Genomic DNA, 16,502 nt, shown 5'->3' with positions numbered 1-16,502 from the left:
CCCAGGTAGAGGGTGGAGGGCATTTGAGCTGTTCTAGTTCGTGAATCTGCCCAAAGAGCCAGCTCAGCAAAGGAAGAGACGGTAACACAGATGGGGCGACACTTGTTGGCCCCACGTCAGAAGGGCCAAAAGCCTCTCCCGGCTCAACCTGAATAAATTAACACTCTGTGCACACTCCATCCCTGGGAAAGGACCCCCGAGGGATCGCTGTTCGCATCCAGCCCCAAATGATTCCCCTCTCATCTCTTGGTGTCTTAAGCCCAGCATTTCCTCTTAGTTTCCCTGAATATTGTGGTGGATCAGAAGCCCAGGCTCACACCCCGGTATCCATGCTCGAGAAAAGAACACAAGAAACCAACCTCACTAAATATTATTACTCACCTACCGCACCATTCTCCAACAATTTCTACAGAGAAATTTCCTTCCGTTGCAGCTGGAGCTCCAGAATGCCTGTGCCCATCCTTCTCTAAGACAGGTGGACTTGTGGTGTGCCTGGGTAATAAATTTCCTCCACTCCCCCTTTCTTTCTGGGCCATCCCATCATCTCCATCCCTTTGGGGGTCTATCACAAGATACCACAGACTGGGTAGCTTATAAACAAAAGAAAATCGTTTCTCACAATTCTGGATCAGAGTGACAGCATTGTTTGGGCCTTCTTCTCAGAAGTGGTCAAGTAGCCATGCCCTAAACCTGTTGCTTTGTCCATCGGCTCATTCACACCTCCAAATGTCTGCTCTTCTTCCCCAGTGAAATCACCAAACATTCCCTGGAGAATAGCTTACTACAACTGAAATGCCATTTTACCTGGAATTTATATGATGAAGAAAGCTCCTTAGATGACTTGGAGAACAGAGTGTGTGACCAGGTACAGTTTCTAAACAAAGAATTCAAAGCAATCATGTACAATCTGTTTTCCTATGTTAAACACCTCCGAGGCCAGAACAAGGCGGCTCTAGAATATTTACAGCAAGCAGAAGAGTTTATCCTGCACACACAGGCCCGCCAAGGCAAAATCCGACGTCTGGTCACCTGGGGAAACTATGCCTGGGTCTATTATCACATGGGCAGGCTTCCAGAAGCACAGGCTTACATTGACAAGGTAGGACATCTTTGCAAGAAGTTTGCGAGCTCCTACAGAATTGAATGTCTGGAGACTGACTGTGAAAAAGGATGGGCCCTTTTAAAATGGGGAGAAAAGTATTATGAACGGGCAAAGGTGTGTTTTGAGAAGGCTTTGCAGAAGAAACCCACCAATCCAGAATTCTCCCTGGGACTGGCCATCACACTCTACCATCTGGGTGACAAAGCACCAACTGAGAACACCGTTAGCCTTCTGGAGGCGGCCATCCAGCTGAATCCTGACAACCAGTATGTTCACATTCTCCTGGCTCTGACTCTCCAGAAGACCCAGAAACAAGCTGAAGGAGATAAGCTAGTCGAAGAGGCCTTGAAGAAAACGCCATGCCCCACGGACATACTCTGCAGTGCGGCCAAGTATTACTGAAATAAAGGTACTCTAGACACGGCTATCGAATTACTTAAAAAGGCTTTAGAATTGGTGACGAACAACGTCTTTCAACATCTACAGATCGGATGCTGCTACAGAGCCAAAATCAGGCAGATCCAGAGGCCACAGAGGTACACCACAGAGGAGAAGGAAGCAGAGCTGTGGGAGATGACGAGACACGCACTGGATCACTTTAAGAGAGTTGTCGAGTTGAATGTTAACCTTCCCCGTGCCTGCTCTGACCTTGCCTGCCTCTATGCCATCACTGGCCAGTATGATAAGGTGGAGTATTACTTCCAGAAAGAATTCAGTAAGGATCTGCCTCCCACGGAGAGACAAGTGCTCCACCTACGCTACAGAAACTTCCAGCAGTACCAGCGGCTGCAGGACGACACCACCATCCACCACTACCTGCAGGGCTTGAACATCAACGGGACAGTGACTGAGAAGGAAAAGCTGATTGTCAACCTAAGAAAAATTGCCCACAAACGACTCTCTAAAAACGCCTCCGATGCCATGGGTTGGCAACTCTCCAGATTCATTCGTGAGCTGAATAGAAAGGGGCACGCGTGGGACAGTGTGCCAGCAGAGGCCAGCGGAGTTGTCCCCCCTGCCCTGCAGGCTGAGAAGGGCAGTGAGGAAAAGACCGCGGAAGCAGGTGGGACCCACCACCCAGAGAAGTAGAAGGCCCTAAAGAGAGCCTGTAACCAGTCCCGGGGGCTTCAGATAGAGAAGAGCCAGAGCGAGAGCAAGAGAGAGGTGTAGGAGGCCTGGCGAGGTGGTTACGAAGGGGAGGGAAACAGGGACGCAGAGAGACTGAGAAGCTACAACTGGCAGGAGTTGGGCCAGATGGCTGGGCTTTTCATGTTGTTGTCTCTTTTTCCGGGTTCCCAAAATTCTCTCAGCCAGACCTGGAAATGCAGAATCACTTTTCCTCTGTCCTATAGCTATTTTGAGCAAAATCTCCTTTGAGGGCAAGGACTTGCTTTGGGGCTGTGGGACTCTGTACCACCCAGCTCCCGCCCCACACCTTGCCCTTGGCCCGAGACACAGTGGGTACTCAACCCTGCTGACGGGAACAAGGGAAGACAGCAGCACTGGGGCCTGGTCCTCCTTCCTTGCTCCTTATGCTCCCAAATGAATTCCATACAAACCAAAGATTTAAATGTTTCAGAAACAGAAATCACAAAATTTCTAGAGGAATTCTTGAGAGGATTTTTCAGATCACACAGTCTGGAAGCTGTAAGTATGAAACAATACACAAAAGGGCAAAAGTATTAAGAAATTCAACCACATTAAAACACGTTTCATAGAAGAGGGACTTCTGGAAAGTCAAAAGATCAATGACAGACTTAAAAATACTGTTTCAGTATGTTACCGGATAACGGATTAACTTCCTTAATGCTGAAACAGTTCCTCTGGACAAATGGGCAAAGGTCAGGAAATCAAAATGACTTAAAAAGGGGAAATGATTCTCAATGTCCCTCTTATTAAGAGAAAGCAAACCAACACTTAAGAGAGGTCATCTCAGGTCAACCAAAGAAACACCTTTGGAAAAAGGTACTAAGCAAGGATGTGGGTGAATAGGCTCCATCACACATCGCCATTAAGATTATAAATCCTGTAGATGGAGGGCATTTGTTGATGGCAGGTAAACATTCGTGAATCTTTGTCCCAGCAATTCCACTCATTAATCTATCCTGTATTTGCATATGCATGCACAGACATGTATAAAGATACTCATGAAGTTTTGCTTATAATAACAAAGGATGGACAACAACTCAAATGTCCATCACTAGGGGACTCATTAACTCAATTTTCATATTTCATGCTGAGAACAGCATGCAGCTAATGTAAAAAAATAAAAGGCTGTTCTAAATGTAAAAATATAGAACACTATCTGAGATATATTAAAAAATGTTTTTAAAGTGCAGAAGAGGGTATTACGACATGCTAACATTGTTCAAAGGAAGGAAGGAAGGGTAGGAGGAGGAAAAAAAGCCTATCATTATTTGCAGAATATTTGGGAAAGGACGTAGCTCCCCTAGGGTAGTCTCCAGAGAAGAAATGAGTTGTCTGGGAGTCTATATGGAAGGAAGACTTATATATTTCAACTGTATAGAATTTTTAATTTTGAATTTGATACCCAGAGCATATATCATACTGTCAAATAAAGTATGCAACAAAACAAATTCAAAACAAAAGATGGTGACGCAGGAGTGCCATGCCCACCCCACTGGTGTCCATTCTGCAACTGGTTCCTGCTGGGTCCAACCCACACTAATAAACATTTGAAGATCTCTGCACCTAATCAACAAGTCTCTAGATTCCAGGTCTTTCTTCATGCCTTCACCTTTACTCCCACTACTCACCCACTCACCCCACCCCTAACATATACAGTGTGACCTACTCTCTTCGCCAATCCATAATGGTGTCCACCGCAACTGATCCTTGAAAGTGTAACCATGTCCTAGACCTTTGCTCTGACCTCTCTCCTCCACCTGTCCCACCATCCGTGTTCAGGAATTTACTTTTTGTGCAACAAACTTCTCTTGAGCTCCCAAAGGCATCAAGGAATTTGATTAATGAGAATGCACCGAGACGAAGGGCACAACTCTTTAAGTTCATGCTCCAATATTGTGCTTCTGCCGACGGCACACACCCTGTAGTTGTCTCATTTCCCGATGAAGAGGGAAGAGCTTCATCACCCTGTGTGCTTCCAGGTTGCAGGGCTCCCCCTCTCTGTCATTAGATGGATGAAAGTTTAACCTTGCCCTCAGATCATAAACTCCAGAAAGTTCACGGTGACACTTCCCTGCCCTGACATTGAGGGGCGATCTTAGCTGGTATTTCTTGGCCTTGCATGTTATGGGGCTCCCTGCCTGTAGCCCTTTACCGAGTGCAAGAGGAGCCCCAATGAACGGGCGAAGTCTGGTCAGAAACTGAAGTAGCCATGGCTTTCTTCCAGAGAGCTGGCCGAATAGTCAGAGAGAGAGGTGGAAAAGCTCCTGTTGCTAAGTTCAAAGAGAACCAGAAGTCTGTACACGTGCAGAGAGGCACTTCCACACATTTCCTCTGCTGTCCCTGGTATCTTTATGTGGCCTTTTTCATCTCTCTTTTACTTACCAATGCTTCATCAACTTTTAAAACTCTTTATTCTCAGAATCAGACACTGACAAATATTTGAGGCATTCTTCGAAGGCATCATTTCATTGAACGAATGCTCTCCATCGAAGGGTATTATCAACAAAGGTTCTGTGTGAGCACAGGAGTCTCTGGGGCCCAGAAGGTGAACACAAACCACAGCCGGTGGCAGAGATGTGGGAATGCAAGAGTTAATGTCACAAAGAGCTTCCCAGGGGCTGAGGCCAGGGATATGGAGAATGATGGCAAGGTTCTCATCAGAGAGCAGAATCTTGGTCTCCCAAATGCCTATCCAGCAGAGGCTGGTCATTTCTACTGACTTGTGACCTTTAAACTTCCTCCATGTTTCCTTTCTTCAATTGGGATGTTTCCTTTGGTTCTCGTGCCGCATCCGGGCGTGTAGGAGTTATCTAATCTTATCTAGTCTTTTAGGTTTTTTTCTCACCAGACCACAGGAAGTCACACCCTGTCCATTGAGGGGAACCGGGGATCTCTGAGAGTTCCCTGAGCATCGCTGGGAAAGATGGTTGCCTGATTGTGGGCAGACTCTGTTGGGAAAGGCCTGAGTATGTTCTGTGTTTAGCAAGAAGGGCACATTGTGGATACTTAGGGTATGAAGAGTCCTCTAGCCGCTGTGAATAGCAGTGAACTAGCCACCAACCCTTCTAGGCAGACATTCTCTACAGAGACAGAGAACAAAAGAGAGGGCCATTTTCTCCCCGTAAATCTCAAGAAAAACCTATAGGGTTTTGTTTTATGGAATTAAAATTTTTACTTACAGTCAAAATAGTATGTGGTTTTCAGACTTTATAGCATGTATTAGGATTATGAGAAGTTTCCTAACACAGGGATTCCTTGGCCCCACTCCTAGAATTTCTGATGCATTTGATGGAGGATGGAGCCTGACAATTTGTGTTTGTGGCAGGTCCCCAGGTGGACCTGAAATTTCTTGGGGTTGATGGCAGCATGGGCCTAGTGCATTATACCACTTTGTAGTTGATGTAACCACTCAGTAGACACATACATAGTTGTAACAGCCTGAGTAATCAGAACACTCGCTGCGTCAGTTTCACTTTTCTCGTCATTGACATGTTACCGGAAGAGAGCTGGTTTTCCTTTCCAGTTTCTATTTTGCATCCCACTGCATCTTCTAACACTAACCACCTGTAGAGCAGCTGGGGCATTCCTCTCGTGAACGCAATCCACACAGGCACTGGCCATACGCATTTCTGAAGAGTACCACAGTCCCTCCAGGCATTTCAAAACACAGCTAGCACGTGCTTTCCCTGTGCTTCTCCCCACCTAGTACCTTTATAATGAGATTTAAACATTTCTATCCGGTTGTTTTCTTGAATGCAAATTGAAAACATACGACACCAAAAAAATCCCACCATGTTCCTAGTTTCCTTCTGCAGCATTTCCTGTACAACTAACATACATTTTTAAAAAGACTTTATTTATTTTTTTATTTGAGAGAGAGAGACAGCAAGCGAGCATGAGCAAGAGAAGAGATAGAGGGACAAGCAGATTCCCCCACTGAATGGGGAGCCCAATACAGGGCTCCATCCCAGGACCCTGCGGTCACGACCCAAGCTGAATGCAGATGCTTAACTGATTGAGCCACCTAGGCGCCCCTAACATCCATTTCTATAAATATATACTAGAACTTGTAACTCCTGAATGACACCCAAAAGTAAGCGTTTCCAATAGGGATAGGCTCGACTCTGTGTCCCAGTCAAAGGGTAGAGAACTGTGAAGAAGCATAGCTCCTCCTTCCACCCCGCCACTCGCAGACAAAAACAGACATCCAGAAGGCTCTCTCCAAGACTGAACTAACGTGCCTCAGCTGTACTCAGTGGTCCTGGAGAACAGGGGTCACTCGTGCTCTGTGTAATTTCCAGACACCAAAGATTCCTAGTGCTGTTACCTCTTTTCCTCTTGGGTCCACACACACTGTCATCCCTCTGCGATCAGGGGTATGAATAAGGAAAAAGCAAAGAAAGTACATTTCCTCCATCACAGCAAACCACCATGGTTGCAAATTGTGATGTGGGAGTGCGGAACAGCAGGGTGAGCCAAGGGACTTTAAATGTTATGGCGCTCGGGGAAGCCCAGAATGTGTACAGGTGTTGGGGGCTGTTTGGCTGGAGTGCCTTGGTGGCTCAGTTCGTCTTGGGTCATGGTCCCAGGGTCCGGGGATTGAGTCCCACATGAGGCTCCCAGCTCAGCGGGAAGCCCACTTCTCCCTCTCCCACTCCCCCTGCTTATGTTCCCTCTTTCTCTCTCACTGTCTCTCTCTCTCTCTCTCTCTGTCAAATAAATAAATAAAATCTTTAAAAAAAAAAAAAAGAGCATCCCTCATTGGGGTCTGCAGACCATGCTGGTGATAAGGGCAGGCAGAACGAGGATGGGTTAACATCGTGGTGAAGAGGCAGGGTACTTGGTGCTTGGTACCCGTATCCCTCTCCAAGCTGGGCTCCCTTCATGTCAGCTGATCTAGGCTGTCACTGTGGTCATAAAGAGGAAGTTCTGACTCACCACAGGGTGGGGGTTGAGGGTGCTACAGGCACGGCTCTTACTCAAGATTCATTTCTTCTTAGAGCCCTGCTGGTTGTACTTTCCAGTTTCAGTTTCTCTTTCCTAAAGCAAACTGCAGCACAACACAGCAAAGGAACCAAGAAATGCCCCCATATATAGGTCTCCCTAGCATCTCTGGGAGGCAGAGAAGGAAGATCTCTGAGGAGCCCAGCAGCCTGAGCTACAGCCTTCCAGAACCGCTGAGAAGTGCTCGGCAAACATGAGGTAAATATTCTCCTGCCCTGATCGTGTTGAAAATGTCCAATCCGTCTTGCTGTGGAGTGCAAATCCCACCCTGCCGTGCTCTGAAAACACAAGTTCCTGACTTGTTTTGCTTTAGTGTTTGTAGCCTTGCTGTGATTGCTCTGTAGGTCGTGGCTTTGTCTTCCCATTGCCGGCTTGTTGATTTCTGTGATGTTCTGCCCCACACTGTCCAGCTTCCTCAGGGCACCTCTCGTGTCCAGAGGAGGGAGGGAGGAAGAATGGCAGAGGGAGAGATGTTTAGCGGCAGGTGCTTCATTTAAAAATGGATCTGGGGCAGGGGGTGGCTCCTGTAGACTGTCCCTTTTGTTTCTTATTTGAAAGGATGAAGCAAGGGGCTTTTAATAAGAAAAACAGATAGGGTTAAAATGTACTCCAGGTAACAACCCCAGCTCATGCTAAGGTGGATTTTACTTTTAATATGTTCATTCATCTCATATTTGCATCAGGGCTGGTAAAATGTATCCCTTCTTTCAACAGAAATATATTTTACCCCAAAATGCTACTGATTGGCTAGAGTCCTCCTCTCTGAAGTATGAATTGGAGGTGGGGTGCTTGCAAACAACAGCCCCAAACTCTAAAATGGTCTTATACCCCAGAAACATAAGATTGCCCCGGGGGGAGGCTGGGTAGGAAGGGAGATTTCTGTTTTCTCCAGTGTGAGGGTGTGGCCAAGCTAGACGCCTCAGCCTCAGTCCTGGGAGCTCCAACAAGTGCGGACACCAGCCCCAGCTCTCATTCGCTAGAGGACACATTGCCCTCCTTCTATAAGCTTCCTGATGTCTCTTATTGAAGTGATATATTTTCTGCTACTCTCCATGTCTGCCTGATAAGAAAAAGTACTGATATATTTCCAGATGTCTATTTCTAGGGTGACTCAGAATATTTAGAAACCTTGCTCCTAACGCTTGGAACTTTAGCATGGTCGTCTCTTAGAATCTCTCCCTTAATAACACAGACCCACCCAACTCTTTTCTAATTTTCTTTGATCCCTTAGCTATGGGCACTGTCACCAGGCATTGGCCCTGTGCTCTAAGACAGTCATTCTCAAATCTGAGCATGCATAAGATCTACCTGGAGGGCTTGCTAAAGACAATACCCCTCCCCCATTTCAGATTCTGATTTGGTAATCCTTAACTGAGGTCCAAGGATGTGCATTTCTAACAGGCTCCTCAGTGATGCCAGTAATGCCCTAAGACACTGGCGACAGCATTAGCTCTGAGCCTGGGGAACAGTGTCACTGTGGCTTTTGTGCGGACAAGAAGCAGGGCAACACACTGCTGTGTGTAAACCGTTGGAACTTCTAAAGGCATCAGGAGCATAGGTCTCAGAAGTCTGAGTCCAGGGGCGCCTGGGTAGCTCAGTGGGTTAAAGCCTCTGCCTTCGGCTCAGGTCGTGATCTCGGGGTCCTGGGATCAAGCCCGCTTGGAGCTCTCTGCTCAGCAGGGAGCCTGCTTCCCTTCCTCTCTCTCTCTGCCTGCCTCTCTGCCTACTTGTGATCTCTGTCAAATGAATAAAATCTTTAAAAAAAAAAAAAAGAAGAAGAAGTCTGAGTCCAGGAAGCAAGTGTCTGGAACCAGCTTCTGAATTACTGGTAGAAATAAAAACCTATAATCACACAGTAAAATTGGATGCTTTCGAATTGCTGCTCAGAGGGATTCTACCTAAGTGTGTTTAGTAAATGCCTCTATCCTACAAATACACAACTGTCTATGTGCTTTATATGCTGGAGATAATTTCAACTGGATTCATTCTCTTCACTTCTTTTATAAAATGAGGATGTTGCAGGGAGCCTGGGCAGCTCAGTCAGTTAAGTGCCCAACTCTTAATTTTGGCTCAGGTCATGATCTCAGGGTTAGGAGATCGAGACCCATGTTGGGCTCCACACTCTACATGGAGTCTGCTTGAGATTCACTCTCTCCCTCACCCTCTACCCCTCCCCTCGCGTGCACACTCTCTCAAATAAATCAATAAATCTTTATAAAGCATTAAATGAGAAAGTTGCTAAAAAGCTTATTGCTAAGCTTATGCAACCTTACTAAGAAGGAAAATAGATCCATTTGGACACGAACTTTTCAAGGGGAAGCTGCTGTCATTACAATGCCAGATACCATGCCAGGCACTCTCCTAGGTGCATGCGCGTGCGCACACACACACACACACACACACACACACACACACACACAGCCACCACCCATCCCATCCCCCATATTGCATCAAGAGGCTCAGACAACCAGGCTCCTCACTGAGACCTCTCTGGGACTTTGAACAGACAGAGGGTCCTTCCCCCAGCAAAAACTTCTACTCATTTTCGTTCCTCTCTTCTGTTTATTCTACTTGGGGTTAAGTCTCCATCCAATTCAAGTAACAGAAATGAAACAGGAAATGATTTAAGGTTCCCGGAATGGCTCACGGGACCCACACATAGGACTAGAGCACCAGGCAGGCCAGAACAGGACAACAGAGAACGTTAGGGACCCAGACTCTGCGTCTGCTCCGTGTGCATATGGGTCACACTCTCTGCTGGCCACACTGCAGAGCACGGCCCCTGGGAGCCCTCCAGCACGCACGGTGCTCCTCCTAAGTCCAGACACCTGGCTCCCCACCTCCTTCCCCCGTACCCAGCTTCCACTTGAGTTTAGGTGCCCAGCTCTGATCTAATCATCAAATTGGTGGGGGGGGGGGGGGGATGTCCTAAAAAGTGAAAGCTAAGGGGCAGGAAGAAAGTGGGGGAATATAATCTTCCATTTGGACAAGCATATCAAACATGGTCTTTGCCACATTACATAACTTTCCACATATCTACTGCTTGTCTGTGTCAGAATCCATAATAGTTAGAATATCAGCTCCTGATAAAAGGGCTAATTAATATACACCATGAAAAAATGTTTTGAAGTGAGAAAAACAACACTTCAGGGACTCCAATATGTCCCTGCAGAGAAATCATTTGGGGCAGTTAATGATTTTTTAACCTTCTCATCTCTAAAGTTATTCAAAATAAGGTTTCTGTGTGGTGAGTTTTCCTTATTTGTTATTTGACTTGATTTCATTTTTAAGAACCAACATGGAAGGGAATGGGACATCTTCCCAGAAGAGTACCTTAAGAGAACTCTTCTTTTCTTTTCTTTTCTTATGGGAAAAGAAGCTAGCGTGAGCCTCCTCCTATAGCTTCAATTCCAACACCCCGCGTGAAAGCAAACCACAGGAGAGGAAAAATAAAATTTCAAAAGATAATTATAGCAACAAAATGCAGAAGTTTTAAAAGACCAGCACAATGGGACGCCTGGGTGGCTCAGTTGGTTAAGCGGCTGCCTTCCGCTCAGGTCATGATCTCAGCGTCCTGGGATCGAGTCCCACATCGGGCTCCAAGCTCAGCGGGGAGCCTGCTTCTCTCTCTGTCTCTGCCTGCCACTCTGTCTGCCTGTGCTCACTCTCTCTCTCTCTCTGACAAATAAATAAATAAAATCTTAAAAAAAAAAAAAATAGACCAGCACAATGAGAAATGTTAAGAACAGAAATTACCAGTCTAAGAAATAGTGGTGGGGTGGAGATGAGAAAAAAAAAAAAAAAGATTATATTTTATTCCAAAATAAAAGTTTAAAACATTGCTAACATATATGATGATGATAAACTTAAGCGGTAGAATAATACAAAAGCAGAGGATATAAGTAAGCATTTAGAATTGTTGAAATATGTTTTAAGTGATCAAAATGGAAAAGTTCAGATAAAAGGAGAACAGAATGCCAAATTAATAAAAAGACAAGACAAAACCAATTGGATTTAAAAAAAAAAGTTTGGATAACCACAGAAAGTCAGTTAAGGATATATGAAAAGCTCAAATAATAAGAAAAGAAATGTAAAGTAATAAGGACAAAAGGACAGATTAAGGAGAACTAAGAAACTGAAAATACAGGAGACAAATGTGGTTGAATTTCAGAGGGATAATGAGATTAAAATCAAGCTGGCAAGACAGGAACAGAATAGACAATTCTAAAGCTAAAATTTTCAAACCAGGAAAGCAAATGCTGGGTAAGATGAAGAACCGGAACATAAAGCAATCAAATAGGCTTTCTTCTTAAAAACTGTGTCAAGTCAGGGGCGCCTGGGTGGCTCAGTCGGTTCAGCGTCTGACTGTGGCTCAGGTCATGATCTCCAGGTCCTGGGGTGGAGCCCCAGCCCCAAAGTCCTTGGGCTCCACACTCAGCAGGAAGTCTGCTTCTCCCTCTCACTCCCTCTGCCCCTCCCCTGCCCATGCTGTCTCTGTGTCTCTTTCTCACAGAATCTTTAAAACAGAAAACCAAAGTGACACAAAGTCAATCCTTTGCTGAAATCTGTCCCCCCAGATGTGCTGCGCCTGCACAGGCCCTCACGGCAGAGAGCAGAGGGCCAGCCCGACCCTCACAAACCGCCCTTTTCGAGGAAACCTAGCCCCTGGGCCTCTGAATCCCACCCCAACCCTCTCTCTAATCCTTCTGCCCCCCACCATCACCTAACCCCTGCGTCCCTGTGCACTTAACGCAGATGCCAAAATATAGAAAGAAATGAAAAGAAAATACATATTCTGGTTGGGGTGAACACTGTCGAGGAGGAGAAGGAGTAGGAAGAGAATTGCACTTGCTCTGCTCCCCAGGAGAACCCATGCCCTGTCTGACAGCATCTTCCTGTTTTGCCCTCCAGCGAGAGCACCATGACCGCCCTGGAGAGCTGCCTACGGCAGCTGAAATGCCATTTCAACTGGAACTTGGTGGAGGGAGGACAGTCGCTGGACGAGTTCGAAGACGAGGTGTGTAACGCCACGGAGTTTCAGAACCACGAGTTCAGAGCCACAGTGTTCAACATCCAGGCCTACATCGAGCACCGCAGAGGCCGTGGCGAGGCGGCGCTGGAGTGCCTGCGGCGGGCGGAGGAGCTGATCCGGCGGGAGCACCCGGAGCAAGCGGACACCCGAAGTCTGGTCACCTGGGGCAACTTCGCCTGGGTCTCCTACCACCTGGGCAGACACGCAGACGCTCAGATGTATGTGGACAAGGTGCGACGAGTCTGCGCGGAGGCTCGCAGCCCCTACAGAATGGAGAGCCCCGAGCTGGACTTCGAGGAGGGGTGGGCCCGGCTACAGTGTGGAGGGAGGCACAACGAGAGGGCCAAGGTGTGCTTTAAGAAGGCTCTGGAAAAGGAGCCCAAGAACCCAGATTTTGCCTCGGGACTGGCCATCGCCAGCTACCGTCTGGACACATGGCCGCAGCCTCAGAATCCCGTGGACCCTCTGCGGCGGGCCATCCGGCTGAATCCTGACAACCAGTACGCGAAAGTCCTCTTGGCGCTGAAGCTTCAGAAGATGAAGGAGGAAGAGGAAGCAGACAGGCTCGTGGAGGAGGCGCTGAAGGGAGCCCCAGGGGCGACAGATGTGCTCTGCCAAGCAGCAAAGCTGTATCGGAGGAAAGGGGCCCTGGACCAAGCTGAAGAGCTGCTGAGAAAGGCGCTGGAAGGTTCTCCGGACAGCACCATCCTGCACTGGCGAATCGGCTGCCTCTACAGGACCAAAGTCCTTGAGATGCTCCAGGACCCAGGAAGGAATGAGATGAACGGCCAAAGGGCGAAGTTACAGGAAACCATAGAACAAGCTGTGTATCATTTAAAGAGAGTGGATGAGGCCAGTGCAGAGGTCCCCTGTGTCTGCTCCTACCTGGCCTGCCTCCACGCGCAGGCAGGTCAGTATGATACTGCAGAGCGTTACTTCCAGAAAGAATTCAGCAAAGAGCTTTCTCCAGCAGCCAGACAAGTGCTCCACCTGCGCTATGGCAACTTCCAGCTGTACCAGCTGAAGTGCGAAGACAAGGCCATCCACCATTTCATTCAGGGCGTGAAAATCAACCAGGAGTCAAAGGAGAAAGAAAAGATGAAAAATAAACTGCAGAAAATTGCCTGTACCAGGCTTTCTAAAAACGGAACCGATTCCGTGGCTTTGCACCTCTTGGCATTTCTTCAGGAGCTGAATGGAGACATGCGGCCAGCAGAGGAAAACTCCAAGAGATGTTTGGACTCTGGAAGCTTCCTCCATTCAGTATCTTTCACTGAGGAATAAGGAATCAATATATGGTGCTGGTGGGACGATGGAGGGGAGGGAGCAGAAACCCCTCCACCAAGTGGGTATTCACGATATGGGACAACTTTACGGCAGCATAGGCGTGGACCGAGCTGCTGGCCATGGGTCTGCACCGGGTTTGGGGAGGACACTTGCTGGGTATCACACATGAATTGCTCAGGGAGTTCTGGGACAGGGACTAGATGGGAGGGAGGAGGGGGGAGGGTCCCAGGGCTTGGTTAGGGGGCTACTTCTCAACTGACCTCTTGGGAGTAGTTTGCATTGTGATATTCCCTTAGTCGTCCTCCCTGTGGTGATGTCTTGGGTTTGTCTCTAGGTTTATATAAAGCAGCCAGACCCCTCACATCTGTAACAGTGTGGTCCGTTTTTGCAATGTTTTTCCACCCTTAGAATCATTTTAGATCTTATGCAGTTTGGCCCTGCAGAGACACTAATGTGTCCATTCAAAGGCCAGGGAACCAAAGCCTCCATAGGGCTGGGTATCTTCTCTCCCTCACTTCTGCTTCCTCCCCAGACAGTCCTCAAACTAGACTGTCTATACAACCTGAGTTCAATTGCCCCATTGACTGAGGTGGGAACATAGTTTGAAAACAAGAGAGCAGAGAACAGGTTGAATTTAGAAAGAACACAACCAAGACAATCAGTGGGGCCGGGCCATCGGGGTACAAGAGTTTCAGGAGGCACATGGGAAGATTTCACGTCCCTTCTGGCCTCCCCGGATTACAGCATGTCAAAAATAAAAAGAATAAATAAAAACTTTAAAACGTGTGAAAAAAAAATGTCATGCCAGTGGGGACAGGGATTAAGCAGACAAAAGAGAGAGAGAAGAATCCTGGTTTGTCCTTGTAGAATATAAATATATGGAGAAAAAAAATCTCATTTTCTTGGCTACTTTTAGGAAAATTTCCTTGTATGATGAAGATTTGCCTTGTTCAAAAAGGCTTGGACGAGCATGGTCCAGGGTAATAGAAAAACAGCAGAACAGAAGGCTCATTTGGACACCAAGGACCTAGCAAAAGGTCTTGTGAAATGACATCACTAACAGAGAGTATTTTCCCCAATTAGACTGTTGTAAATTAGGTGATATAAAACTTCTTTTCACCCTGAAAATCTTCAAGGAAACCACAAAACTCATGGTTTGCTTGGAGAGATTGGGGTTTTCTAGGTAAATACTGAATAGTCCATGACATCAGGATTAGTGCGAACCAAACCAGAGTCAGGTGACCCAGCATGAAACAAACCCTCAGTCATCCTCTGGGTTGCAAACTATTTGCCTGTTCAGATTAATTTAAAATTAAATAGTGGTTACCAGGAGCTGGGAGTTGGGGAAGTGGGAGAGATGTGGTTTAAAGGTACAAACTCACAACTAGTAGATAAGTCCTGGAGATCTAAGGTATAGTATCATGAATATAGACAACCATATTGTATTCCAGTCATCACACCTGCTGAGAGGCTAGATCTTGATTATTCACACCACAGGAAAGAAATGATAATTATATACATGAGAGAGGTGGTAACTATTGCTGCAGTAACTGTTGCTACAAGCATAATATATAAATGTATCAAATCAACATTAAATTTGCACAGTATTGTATGTGAAATGCATTTCAATAAATTTATGCATAGTGTGGATTCCTGGAAAAAGCCACAGATTTAATGAATAAATAACTTGGAGGTGATGGAACATAAAGGAGTGTTCTTGGTTTTGTTTTTGTTTTTGAAATTCTGCTGCACTGTGAGTCTTGGACCCAGCTACTAATTAATGAAACATTATACTGGTTGCAAACTGCCTCCATATAACCCAGACCGGTCTAGCATTATAACCACCGAATGGAACGGACTTTTTTTTCCCCCTAGGCCTTAGGAATCCAGGACTCTAGCTTACACCCTGACACCCAGCACCGTACACCCTCACGTGCACGAACCCCCGCCCCCACGCTGAGAGTGGGTGGGCTGCTTCTCTTCTCTCTGTTAGGCCTTGTTAACACCATGTGTTTCCATCTGCATCCTGACCTCCATTATGAGAATGAGGCAGTGTCGCCCATTCTGTTATCTGCCCAATTCTGGAGGCAATCCAAGGGCATGTTGGAGAGTTTTTTCCTATTAGTCAGAAAATAGAAAGAAACAAATAGCCCTGAAGTCTCTCTCACTTTCTGAGAGTTGTCTATGGACAATACGATTCACACCACCTGCAAAGGTAAACTCGTCCCATTGGACCGAATGGGACAAGCGTATGTCTTATGGAAAGATTTAGCTTCCTTATTCTGGGCTCTGGTGCCTGGGGAGGAAAACCAGGGGATTCTGAGTGGAAGGTAAGAGGGGCAGGTACGCTGACCTTGAGAGAGGACCACCTGGCCCCTGTAGAGAGCTGAGGAAGTCCGACAGCTGTACACAATCTTGCCCATGCAGCAAAACCCTTGCTAGAAGACGTTCCTGAAGGAAAAAGGTGGAAAGAATAGGGAGGAGACAGATGACATAGTACACTCAGTTTTAATTTGAGGACTTAAAGCCCACGAAAATGATTAGAAAACAATAAACAAAATTGTGTTTATAGCCCAAGTCTCCTGAAATCTTACTATCCAGGAACAATGAATAGATCCACGTTAACTGGGATGACCCGACATTCCTGGGCTCTTAGCCTCTTAGCCATTTCTCAGTGCATGACATTTGACTCTCCTCAGATATCCACCCAGGAAAAAACAAGCCCCTGGTAGGCGTGTCCCCGGTGTTGATGAACAAGTCGGTCAGAATGACCCGATCGCATCTGTTACGTGAAGCCTCGGCACCCATACGCACTAATGTCCTCCGCCCACAAAACTGCTTCAAAATGCCTCATCATTCTCTACGTCTGATTGCCACCTTGAGAGTCCTGATGCCCCGGCAAAGATGATCTCAAATACGTTAGTGCCC

At 46.7% G+C, this 16,502-nt stretch overlaps 1 protein-coding gene and 1 pseudogene across 1 annotated transcript; both read left to right on the top strand.

Annotated features, from left to right (window-relative positions):
• Window positions 1–751: 751 nt before the first annotated feature.
• On the top strand, window positions 752–2,272 carry LOC123955752 (annotated as a pseudogene).
• Window positions 2,273–7,240: 4,968 nt separating this feature from the next.
• IFIT2 (interferon induced protein with tetratricopeptide repeats 2) lies at window positions 7,241–15,269 on the top strand. Its single transcript, XM_046027166.1, has 2 exons — window positions 7,241–7,453; window positions 12,167–15,269. The coding sequence occupies exons 1-2, from the start codon at window positions 7,449–7,451 to the stop codon at window positions 13,569–13,571; spliced, it is 1,410 nt and encodes a 469-aa protein (XP_045883122.1). The 5' UTR covers window positions 7,241–7,448; the 3' UTR covers window positions 13,572–15,269.
• Window positions 15,270–16,502: the final 1,233 nt, after the last annotated feature.

The sequence above is a fragment of the Meles meles genome, chromosome 13, assembly GCF_922984935.1.
Source record: "Meles meles chromosome 13, mMelMel3.1 paternal haplotype, whole genome shotgun sequence".
Taxonomy (NCBI): Eukaryota; Metazoa; Chordata; class Mammalia; order Carnivora; family Mustelidae; genus Meles; species Meles meles.
This window is presented reverse-complemented; position numbering and strand designations above follow the sequence as displayed.